This window comes from Ambystoma mexicanum, chromosome 4q (genome assembly GCF_040938575.1).
Source record: "Ambystoma mexicanum isolate Mex_15411 chromosome 4q, UKY_AmexF1_1, whole genome shotgun sequence".
In the NCBI taxonomy this organism is placed as follows: domain Eukaryota; kingdom Metazoa; phylum Chordata; class Amphibia; order Caudata; family Ambystomatidae; genus Ambystoma; species Ambystoma mexicanum.
In genome coordinates, this window is record NC_090928.1 from 123,331,119 (window position 1) to 123,343,704 (window position 12,586).

At 45.5% G+C, this 12,586-nt stretch overlaps 1 protein-coding gene across 3 annotated transcripts in view; it reads left to right on the forward strand.

Annotated features, from left to right (window-relative positions):
* Positions 1 to 12,586, forward strand: part of KMO (kynurenine 3-monooxygenase) — a 387,929-nt gene that overhangs the window by 156,354 nt on the left and 218,989 nt on the right. For all 3 annotated transcript variants that reach the window (XM_069607648.1, XM_069607647.1, XM_069607649.1), the window contains one exon: positions 11,768 to 11,816. In XM_069607648.1, coding sequence (XP_069463749.1) covers positions 11,768 to 11,816 — 49 coding nt within the window. The remainder of the gene's footprint in view (positions 1 to 11,767; positions 11,817 to 12,586) is intronic.

Genomic DNA, 12,586 nt, shown 5'->3' on the forward strand with positions numbered 1-12,586 from the left:
CTGCTTCCCAGGGACCCAAAACGGCAGTAAGGAGAGGATGAGGCGGGAAATTACTGGCAGAGCCACCGCGGCCCATAGTGGGAGGAAACTAGCGTGGCGGAACCCTTGTGGACCAGGCCTCACTGACACTTTATTTTTGGCGATCTAGATCAATGAAGCACAGCCAGCCCTTAATGACAAGACCCAAATATACTGCCGTCTGCGCAAGTCTTTCCAAACACAACCAAGTCCGCGACAGATCAGCATTTAAGCTGTGCAGGACGTCAGAATCACGACTGCTGCAACACTTGCATTTACTCACTAGCTGATATCAATCAGAGAGACTTCATATTGGACCTTTGCCTTCAAAAAGACCTGTGGAGGTCGAAACACGTGTTGGCATACAACTCTGACATTTGAACACGGAAAATGAATAGAATTAAATAATGCAAAAATCTATCTGAGTCTCCTTTGAGAAGCACTTTTGTATATGGACTTGCATCAATGGCGACGTTTAAAATTACTAATTAACCATATGTGCAATTTGTGTGAGCTAGCAGCGCATCCAATGGTGGAACAATCACTGTCTCTTTTGTATTATCGAAGCTGTTGTGCCATATATAACAATGAAATAAATAACCTGTGCCCCAGGGCCTCCATGCAATAGGTGTTGAACAGCGCAGGGCAACGGTGAGGTGGCATTGAATCCGCAAGATATTTGTAAGTCGGATAACCTGCATATACACAGCATATATAGGCGGCAGAAGTGGCCAAACCACCGGAAATAGATGACCAGGCTACGGTACGGGTATAAGCCACAAAACAACCACGGAATCACCATCTGGACTGTTTGCACCATAGGACTGGGTGTGATCCAGCAGTGAAGCCAAATCCGGTCCATCAACTACCAAGAACAAGAGGGATAAAGGACCCGGAAAGTAGTTTCAGAGATGGGCAAGGAGAAAGCAAAGAAAGCAGGAACCCAGAGCACTATGGAGCAATACACAACACCGGCCCTAACCTCCCTAGCAGACCAAAACAGATCTGATAACCCGCAAGAATCCTCAGAAAACATATCACTTAAAGATGTGATGAATGCTATCTCCAGCTCGCGAACATCTATGGAGGTAAAAATGGACAGCATCAGTACCGAGGTGTCTCTGCTACGCCATGACCTCCAGAAACTGTCATCCCGGACGGGAGAAGCTGAGAATCGCATATCAGTGGGAGAAGACTAGTTACGAGGCATCAGTCAACAAATGAGCAGTGCAATGGAACGTATCAACGCACTGGAGGAGCAGGTGGAGGAAGGAGAGGGTCGATCGAGAAGGAACAACATCCGGATCCTCAGCCTGCCCGAAAAAACAGAGGGAGCAAGCATGGAGCTTTTTCTGGAACAGTGGCTTGCTGACCTATTAGCCCCAAAATCCTTGTCCAAATTCTTTTCCATTGTACGCGTCCATGGAATCCCAACAGGCAGACCAATTCCTGGGGCGCCACCACGAACAGTGATTGCTAGACTCCTGAACTATGGAGACCGTGATGCGGTGCTCCAAATGGCCAGAACGGAAGGCGTGATAACATACAACGGTTCCAAAATAGCATTCTTCCCCGACTTCACTAAAGAAGTACAGAAAGCGAGACAATCGTTTGACCCTCTGAAGAAATGCCTCCAGAAGCTGAATGTGAAATATGGCCTACTATTTCCGGCACAAATGAAAATATACCACAATGGTACGACAGTGCATTTTACGGACCCAAGGGAGGCATGGAATTGGGCAGAATGCAACCTGGGAGGGGACTGGAATCCAAGGAGAAGGCAGGAAAACCGAAGGAACAGACCTCAACCAGATAGGCCACCAGACGAGCCACCACAGCAGCAACAAGAAGAGGAAATGCCCCCAGAAGCGACGAATAGGAGCAGATGCCGGCCATGCAGATAACAAGATTTACGGTGCGCTTACCCCCGTGGACATAGCAATCAAAAGTTATAATACGTGCTGAATAAGGAGGCTGGCAGCCCTGCGATACCCCCAACCACAAACCCCTGTCGACATACTCCGTTCCAGTAATAGGTAGGAGGAGTGCAACAGAAGCAAATCATTGCATGAATATTGCGAGTGCATAGTTTTTGTTTAATCTGTGTTTGAGTTATAGAGGGGCGACAGATGCTTCAGTTGGGGGCGAAGTATGGGGAGGGGGGAGTTGGATGTATGTTCAGAAGATGGAAAAGCTCAATGGAACACCGAAACCTACAAAAACCAGGTGATAGTCGAACACTGGCCACTGTTCCCTGCCAAAAGACAAGCGGAAGCAACGCCTCCACTCCGGGAGGCTTCACTGTCATCCGTAACCATGAGTGCTTACGTAACCCCGCAAGACAATAAGACTTCAGTCTTAAAGCTTCTTATCTGGAATGTGAATGGCCTAGGAAACAGCCTGAAAAGACGACTAGTACGACAGTTCCTGAATAGACATGGCCCAGACATAGCCTTCCTAACAGAGACTCACCTAGCAGGTACATCCAATGCACTATTCAAGCGTTCCAACTATCGCACAGCAATACAGGCAGACTTCACGATGAGAGCCAGAGGAGTACTGATATTAATACATAGAAGACTGCCGTTTACCCTCACGAAAACAACGCAAGACACTGGGGGCAGATTTATGCACGTCACGGGTATGCTCTGGAATAAAACAATATCCCTGTTGGCGATCTATGCCCCGCCCACACTACAAGCTTTTGCTGACCAGTGATACCTCTGATATTTTGGTCCAAGGAGGTGACTTCAATGATGTCATAAATAATATACAGGATCACACACACCTACGAAGTAGAGACCCCAACCGCCGAACCAACCTGGCCACATTTGTGGAAGCATTTGGTATCAGAGACGTATGGCAAGACCTACATCCTGAAGAAAAGGAATACTCCTATGACTCTGGGGTACATGCATCATTTTAACGTTTAGACTACTTCTTTCTACTGGCAGAAATAATACATACAGCAACACAAGCAGAATACCTCCAAAGAGGCATTTCGTATCACTCCCCCTAATCATGTCAATCACGACATGCAAACCAACCCCCCCACCGGTATGGAGAATGAACAGTTAGGTTGCCCTGAACTGATAGAACGCCTACAAAATGTCAGCACGACATACTTTGAACTAAATGAAGGATCAGTGGACTTTCCTATTACACTGTGGGAAGCCTATAAACCAGTGATACGGGGGGAAATCATCTCCTGGACTGCAGCACAAAGGAAAGTACACCTGGAATCACTGAGGGAGGCAGAGGAAAACGTAAAACAAGCAGAGGAGACCCACCTAACCCAGGACTGTCCTGACACAAACAGAGCTTTGGTTCTGGCTAAATAAAACTACAAAACATTGCATTGGATAACGCAAAACAGGCACATGGAGCAATGAGAGCCAGAATTTATGAAACAGGTGACAAGGCGGGGAAAGATGCTAGCCTGGCTCGAGCGGAGAGATGAGGGACACAATCAAGTAAGAGCAATCACACCCCAAAATTGCGGAACCGCGTCTGACGGATGCGGATATAGCTGAAGAGTTTGCAAGATACTACGAGGAGCTATATAAGGCACCTGCGGCTCCCCCTGAGGCCTCCATACTGGAAGAGATCACCCTCCCCTCCTAAGTACCGAACAAATTGCTAACCTAGAAATGGAAATCACAGAAGAAGAGATTACAGCGGCCATGATGCAGCTCCAATCCGGAAAGACACCCGGACCAAATGGCTTTCCCATAGAAACCTGGAAAAAGATAGGTGGTAATGAACTGGCCCCCCACCTACTCAAAATGTACCAGCAGGCCCGAACAACAGGACGCCTGCCAGTGGACCTAAGAAAGGCAACAATAATTGTAATACCTAAAGCTTACAAACCCCCAGATAATTGTAGCTCATATAGGCCGATTTCCCTCATTAACAGCGAGGCGAAGATATTGGCCAAATTGCTAGCGACATGCCTACAACAGGTCATAACATCCCTGATTCACCAAGACCAATGTGGCTTCATGCCCGGTAGAGCCACAAGAATGAACATACGGAGAATACACTTAGTCATTGAACGTGCCCAGACCCTGAATATTCCCTTAGGAGTACTCGCAATAGACTTCGAAAAGGCGTTAGATTCAATCCACTGGGAGGCACTCTGGGGGATCATGCGCAAAATGGGGTTCAGAGAGCAATTCCTATCCTGGCTCCAACTGCTGTACAACGCACCAATGGCCGAAGTCAGAGTGAATGGCTGGACATCACAATCCTTTGCCTTGGGAAAAGGGACGCGGCAAGGCTGCCCCTATCAGCCCTCCTCTTTGCACTGGCCATGGAACCATTGGCTCAGCTACTGAGAGATACATGTACATGGAGAGGCATCCCGGGCGGGCCAGAATGGGAGGACAAAGTCTCACTGGACGCAGATGACTTAATATATATGCGAGACCCCAAGGCGACATGCCCAGTAGTGACACAGTTACTCCAAAAATACGGGACCTTTAGTGGCCTTAAAGTGAATTGATCCAAATCCACACTATTTGCACTAAATCAATTAGGTATGGAGGCCACCAAGCCCTGTCCATATAGAATTGCCCCCGACCACTTCCAATACCTGGGTATCAGGATCACAAGAAATCTCAATGATTACACACTCAATAACTTACAACCAATCACAGAGAGATTTGCAGGGGATGTGCAGCATTGGATGTCTCTACCCTTGACCCTGCTGGGTCGAGCTGCACTGTTTAAAATGCTGACACTTCCTAGCTACTTATAACCCACTACATACACATGTGAAGACGTTCCAAAAAATAGACTGCACACTCAGAAAACTCCTATGGGGAGGCGGACGCCCGAGAATAGCCCTCCAAACACTGCAAAGATCGATATGGGAGGGTGGCATTGGCCTGACAACGCTACAGACTTATTACTGGGCCAGCCAGATGTCGGTAATAAATGATGCACTGCATGCAGAAGCCACAATACCACATGTACGAGCATCACCTCCCTTGGAGCTATATGCTGCAACACCCAGAATAAACCCCCGAAATATGGCATCACAGACGTCTCGTATCTGGACAGAATCACATGCTTTTATAGGTTGGGGGGACAAAGTCACGCCAATACAACCTCTATGGAACAATAGGAATCCCCTTGAGGTAGCTAAATTGCCGAAATGGCCAGTGTGGGTGAGATGTGGTACAGAAAAAGTGGAAGACATTATAGTAGATGGTACTACTAGACCCTACGATGAACTGATTCTGTCTTTTAACCTCCCGGAAGCGGAAAGGTACCATTACACACAGCTGCCGCATGCACTACAACCACACCTCCCAACCCTCTCTGACATGCCAGATTGTACTCCACTGGAACTAAACATAATTACAGACACCATCCAGGCAAAAGTCACCACAGTGATGTACAGTGTAATCACCTCCTTTGCCACACCAGAACTGGTACGTCTTAAAACAAAATGGGAAACTGAAGTCGAGGAGATCATGTCCGAAGACTGGGTTCAGATCCTAATGTACCCCCGAGAAGTTGCCATATCAACCAGGTTACGACTAGTCCAACTGAAGATATTACAAAGGATCTATTGTCCGAGGGTAGCCCTGTATCGCTGGGGTAAAATAGCAGAACCTAATTGCTTACGCTGCGGTAGAGAGGAAGGAACCTTCTTTCACATACTATGGGAATGCCCAAATATTAGCCATTACTGGCAGCAATGCTGCGACATCCTTACAAGAGTCCTGAAACAGACGATCCCCAGAGACCCCAAGCTACTGCTACTAGGAGCAGACAGCGAGATAGAGCTGTCAAGATACGAAAAGCTCTGCTTCATGACTGCAACAGCGATAATAAAAAGAAATATAGCGCAGCTATGGGGAGCTGCGGAATCGTCGCAAGTAGGCCAGCGTATCACTGATGTACAAATTTGCATCGCCATAGAAAGGAGAGGATATAGAGCCAGGGGAATGTCCCGAGAAAGCGGACAAGATTTGGCAACGATGGGAAGATACGATGTGAACTTATGAATCTTTAATAGCATAACACCGTAGAATGTAGGATATGAACATTGCAGTGGAGAACCTACTATAAAATATGTATTGTATGTGATCTGTATGAGCGCGTATTCCATCGAACGTTATTGTTGTTGTTATTGTGATCTGGCCCGGTAAGGACCAGTGGTTGTATGTTATAAAATTAATAAAATATGATATAAAAAAAAGAGTGTGATAAAGAAAAGACCAATTGACCCTGTCAAAGGCCTTTTCCGCATCAATAAAAAGCAACAAGGTATCCCGAGTTTTTGTCTTCGGTAGACCCATAATGTCGATCAACGTCCTAATATGATCCTAACCATATCTACCTCTCATAAATCCCACCTGTAAACTACCAATCAACTTACCAATCCACACATTCCAGTCTATTAGTCAATATTCTAGTACACATTTTGAGGTCCACATTCAGAAGTGAGACCGGCCTATATTTCTCACATATTCTACCATCTCTTACCCGGTTTCGGAAGAACGATAACACAAGCCTCTTTCATGGTGGGACAAATTATCCCGTTCCTCATAAAGCCATTATACAGGGTGCACAGGAACGGTACCAGCACACCACTCAGTGGGCCTCAACACGACCTCGGCGGTAACCCTTAAATCCGGCGGTAGCGCTATTACCGCCGGATTTAAGGGTCCCGCGAATCAGGGCTTCGGCGGATTTCAAACCAGCTCTGAGCTGGTGTGAAATCCGCTGAGAATTCGCGCTAATACTGCCGGCGGGAAATCCGCCGGCGGCATGAGCGTGAAATTTCCCCATTGAGCCCAATGGGGAATGGGGCATTCCCGAATGGGCTCAATGGGGAATGGGGACTTCCAGGTCCGCCCAACTCGTGATCCCGTGCTATTAGCGCCGGGGGCTATGGCGGTCGCGCTAATAGCCCCCGCGCTAATAGCATCACCGCTAGCGCCGAGGTCGTGATGAGGCTCAGTATCTGGTAAAACTCTACCGGGAGACCGTCTATCCCCGGTGACTTACCCTTATTGAGCTGACCAATTGCCACCAATAATTCCTCCTCCGTAATAGGGCTATCCACCATCACAGACTGATCCTCACTCAAATTTGGCATGACAATCTTATCAAAAAAGGAGTCAATATCAACTGGAGTCGGGAATTGATCCTCCCGATATAAAGTATCATAACATTTCCTAAAACCCTTGCATATCTCACTCTTTTTAATAATATGTTCACCATTGTCATCCACCAATTTTTGAACAAAGGAGGTATCCGTTAGACCCTGCAACCTATTTGCCAGCAGTTTCCCATTTTTGTCACCTTGTTCCCAGAACTTTTGCTTCATAAAGAACATGCCCTTTTCAAATTGGACATCCATTTTTTGCTTGAGTAGTTCTTTGAGTCTTCCCACCACTATCCTATCCCCAACACTCTTAGATACTGCATCATTTTTCTGTGCTTCCTCCAATTTCCTTTCCAATTTCTGAAGCTCAGTCAAGCTCTTTTTCCTAACCCGGGATGTAATATTCATCAGTTCCCCCCGCACAGTCGGCTTATAGCTTTCTCAGACCATGACATCAGAAGCCGAGCCAACATTCATTTTAAAGTAATCGTTCATGAAACCCTCCAGAGAGTCAGCTACCCCCTGTTCTTGTAATATATGTTTTTTAAGTCGCCCCATAGAAAACCCCGACCTCTCCTGCCCTATACTCAACTGCATCGTCATCAGAGAGTGGTCCGAAATACTCCTTTACTTAATAGTCACATCCTGTAATTTGCCAGCTAACCTATCAGAAATAAGAAAATAATCAATCCTTGAGTGAGAGTCATGCACCGGCGAGTAAAAGGAGAATTTCCTCTCCTCTGGGTGAACAAGCCTCCAAGCATCAATTAAATCCAGGCTATCCATCAACTCTTTAAAGGTCCTACTTGCGCTCTCAGCAGTATATCTACATTGTGCCGAACGGTCCATTTTCCCATCAATCACGCAATTGAAATCACCCCCTAAAATCATACATTCCCCACCCATCTCTCTCAAAAGTAAGGACAGTTTCCCAAAGAAAGGACTACCACTACTACACGGACCACATATAGAACCTATCATAATTATCTTATCTTCGTATGTAACATCAATAAGAAGTACCCTTCCTTCCTCATCCATCACTACCTTTTCCACCTGAAGCCGCAGACCTTTGCACAGTTGTACACCCACTCCCCTTGATTTAGAACTGTGGCAATTTTGAAAGGTTTTAGTATACTATATATTTTTGAGCAGGTGTACTGAATCATCCAACAAATGAGTTTCTTGAATAAGGGCAATATCTATCTTTTCCCTCTTCAGCCTATTCAGTACCTCTTTCCTTTTCCTTGGAATGTTAAGGCCTTTAACATTCCAGGAACATACTGTCAGACCACCCATCGACATGCACTATACAACCCGAAACCATCCATACTGTTCCATTGAACATATTCAATTCAAAGGATGAAAGAGGGAACCGAATAGACTGAGTTGTGTAGACACTACAGGACAACACACAACAAACACAAACACACCGAACCCATGAACAAACATATAATAAACTCAACAGCACACCCTGCAAAACTGTAAGGTGATAGTGAGTGCATTTATTTACAAAAACACCAACGTCTTGAACTGCAATTGCCCCAGAACCCACACCCAATTCTTATTCAGTGATAACAAATAACAATAACCTTTCCGATATTACCCTTAACAATATCTACAAAGAACTCCAAATCAGTATGAAGACCATGAGTAACCCCCCATTTCTCCATTCGAAGCCCAATACCATTTCAAAGCCAGCATTAGTGAAGCTAAAAGGTGCGTGACCTAGTATCCACCTCCCAAACCCGACAACTTATAATACCATAGACCCAACAGTAGTCTGTCATTGCGATTTAACCAACCCAAAAATCCCATTCAAATCCCAAAAATATATACAGTGTGAAAACACATATACCCTATCCCACATCCAAGCAATTCTGATAATAACACCCCATCCCCAGCCTCCCTACAATCTGCAAAGGCATGCATTCAAAGCAGCCCTCCATGGCACGAAGACTTCAACTCATCTGCAACACAACCGCCCGCACCCACTACTATAGACCAGTGAGAGATGGATGGCAAGGTAGACTACTGAACATCAGACTTCTAAAATAATGGCCATAAGCTCAGTTTCCACCTAGACCCATCAATTGGAGTTCATTATCACACCAGATTACTACGTGGCCTATAGAGAACTAAAATCTACAGGAAGCATCAGTAGGCACCAGCAACCCCCTCCCCAACCACACTCCCTCATACCGCAGAGCCCACTCACAATAAGAGTATGACTCACATCTTCCCCACCCCCAATCAGCACTTAGGCCAGAATACCCATTGGTTCGAAATACATATAAACACACAGTCCCAAATAGGAATGCATCAAAAATCGCATTTGCGAGGATGTGCATCTGGAATCAATGTTTGCTGGTCTCCAGAACGCTCTTGTCACTGTCCAGCAGCCCACAGCCACAGGTCGAATTACGAGTCTCTGAAAGCATGGTAAGCACTCACGTGACCCTCAGTGCTCCCCTGAACCCATCAAACAGTATTTAAGTCACCCATGTTTTTTGGGCACATCCCTGTGCCCGGATTCTGTCCTTCCCCTCCATAACCACACAGATCAATCCTGTCTCATGCGCAGACAACCATAGGAACTGGTCCAGCAACATGAAGGAAGGCAATGGGAGGGGGAGAGAAGGCTGGTGAGAGGAAGGGACAGCGAATCACCAGTTAATCTGTAAATGGCTGGCCTGCCATTTCTGTGCGCATCATTGCCAGAGTCTGGAGTGAGCCATGTGAGAAATCGTCAAGCTGTTCCAGTGAGCCAGTCACATAAAAGTATTAACACGCATGAAGTACTAAATCTCTTCACTGTCCTCGTACGTGCTCAGTAAATGGAGGGAGTTATGTGGCCACAGAGATTCCCCAATGCCAATGCCGCGAAAGTAGAGAGCAGGGAGGCGAGCGGCCGCAACCCGAAACAGTGCGTGAGCAAAAAGGAGATGCAGGTTCCATTAGTAGGCAGTACGTGAATACCCCCGGAGGCAAGAGAGGTGGAGGGAGGCAGAGGAGATCACTGGTTCCCTGCATACCGACAAAGCACAACAGAATTCATTGAAAGCTGGTCAGAGCATGATACTAGCAAGAGGCGCCCCATCAGCAGCACATACTGCCTGATTTCACCCATCCTGAAGTGCGCTCCGTAATAAAACGCGGGGTTCTCCCTCCTTGCGAGCGCCCAACATCCATTAATCACGTCCTCCATGACGTGAAGCAACGTGAGGCAAAGTGAAAAACACCACGGCCTTTCCTCTAATGGCTTGTGTCCACAACATTGAATATAAACAGCCGCAGCAACGGATTCCAACGTCGTTACCTCCAAATGGATGACAATTGAAATAAACGTTATATTATATATTATATTTTATACATTTCAATTGGGATTAATATTAAAGTAAAATAAAATAAAACAAAATGTATCCGACCATTTTAACTTGTAGAAATCCGAAAAAAAACACAAAAACTGCAGTGCATATCCAATTGTCCACTGACAAGCACGACTATCTTTTCTTCTTAGATGGCAACACCCTTTGAGAAGTAGATGCAGTAGCCTCCATATGTTGCTCCAGGTCACTACTGTCATCAGCACTTTCCAGATCACTCAAAAAGGCCTCAGCCCCCTTACTATCACTGAAGGGAAATAGTCTGCCATCCTTAACCACATGGAAGATAGCTGGATATACCATATAGTATCTGAGGTTCTTCAACTTTGCCTTGTTTTTAGCAGCTTTGATCTCTCTCCTCTTATCAAGAACATCCTGGCTGAGGTCCCCAAATATCATCACCTTGTGACCATTCCAGGACAAATCATGTAGTTCTCGAGCTTTTCTCAGCACCATTTCTTTAATTGGAAAGCAAAGGAACTTAACCACAAAGTGTCTGGATCACTGGCCCTGAGCTGGTTTTGGCCCCAAACTTCGATGTGCCCTCTCCAACTCCAGATGTATCTTGGGGTCCAGCTTGAGTACAGAGACCAGTACTTTTTCAATAAATTCCATGGGTTTGCCTCTCTCCATGTCTTGAGGAAGGCCAGCCACCCTCACATTGTTCCGCCTTGAAACATTTTCCTGCTCAGAGAGTTTCAAAAACAATCTATCATTTCTTGATTGCAGGTCTTTATTCTGGCTTTCCATCCTTCCCACTGTGTTATCCATACCATTCAAATGGGTCTCAACTCTGTTAAAGTGTGAAGTTAGTTCAAAGTATCTTTCCTCTGCCCTAGACATCTTGTCTTTGATCTCATGCACATCCAGAGTCAGTTTAGTAAGCATGTCTAGAATTGTATCCTCTCTCTCATATGAAGTTTTCTCACCATCCCCCTTCTGTCTCTTTGTAGGTTGTTTTGTATCAGGTGAGACTGGTTCAGCCATAGTAGTGTAGAGTAGGGAACCAGTTCAGGTGCAGGAGCTCTGCCTTCAGGCAGCCATCTCTGAAGCTGACAGTTCCAGAATCCCATTACCTTTTTATAAGGCACCTGTTTTGTTGAAAAATATCATGTACAAAAATGTTAGTATATCTCTTGTGTTGGCCCTAACATAACAGGACAATAGGAACACATGTGAGATGTTTAACGAGGTTGTGGAATATGCATCTTGTTTAATTATTCTCTGCTTTAATTTTTTGCAGCATATTCTTTCTGTTGATAGAGCAAATTTAAACAAGGAACTCCTAACTGGTGAGTAGTCAGACTTTTTTTTCATTCTTGAAACAGTTTTTTTGTAACTGATTTTCTGTGAAAAGAATAGAATTCCGAGTTTTGCGTACATCAATATCAAGTCACAGTTTGAAGGGGGTTGACTTCCTTTGCCAAATGCCTCTGTGTACCTTCTTAAGCCGCAAGAAAAGACAAAAGTGCAGTCTGCGACAGTTGTCTAAAACCTCAATTCTGATGCTGCTCATGTATCCAAGGTCTCCTTCTGTTGGTCGCAAGCCCTCCAACCAGTCGAAATCATCAAAAGGGGACTGCTCTGCCAACAAATGCCTTGTGTTGTGTTCTATGTGGCCATTCATTAATGTGGTTGTACTCCAGGTTTGGTCTTCTTTTCTTGTTCAAAGGTTGATCTGTTTGGGTTTTGCGTGTGAACATTAAACAATATGACAACTATGACTCCTGCACCCAGAGCCAGCGTGCTAATATTTGTAGAGTCCTTGGCAGCAAGCAGAAATAGACGTGTGTGTACATGTGCCCTTCATATTTGCTCGGGCTGAGAAGTTGGGCTTCCAGGCCCATAACACTCGGAATTGATTGTCGTAGCGGGCATTAGCTTTTAAGAAAAAAGTCTAGTAATCAAAATATGTCAAGCTAAATCAAGCTATTAACGTTAATAGAGCAGTGAATATCAAAGGGATGACAACATGGCTCTAGTATTATAAATCGCACTGAAATATAGACAAACAGTATAACCAACACACAGTAGTACCCATTAGCCTCATTGAGATCCAAAG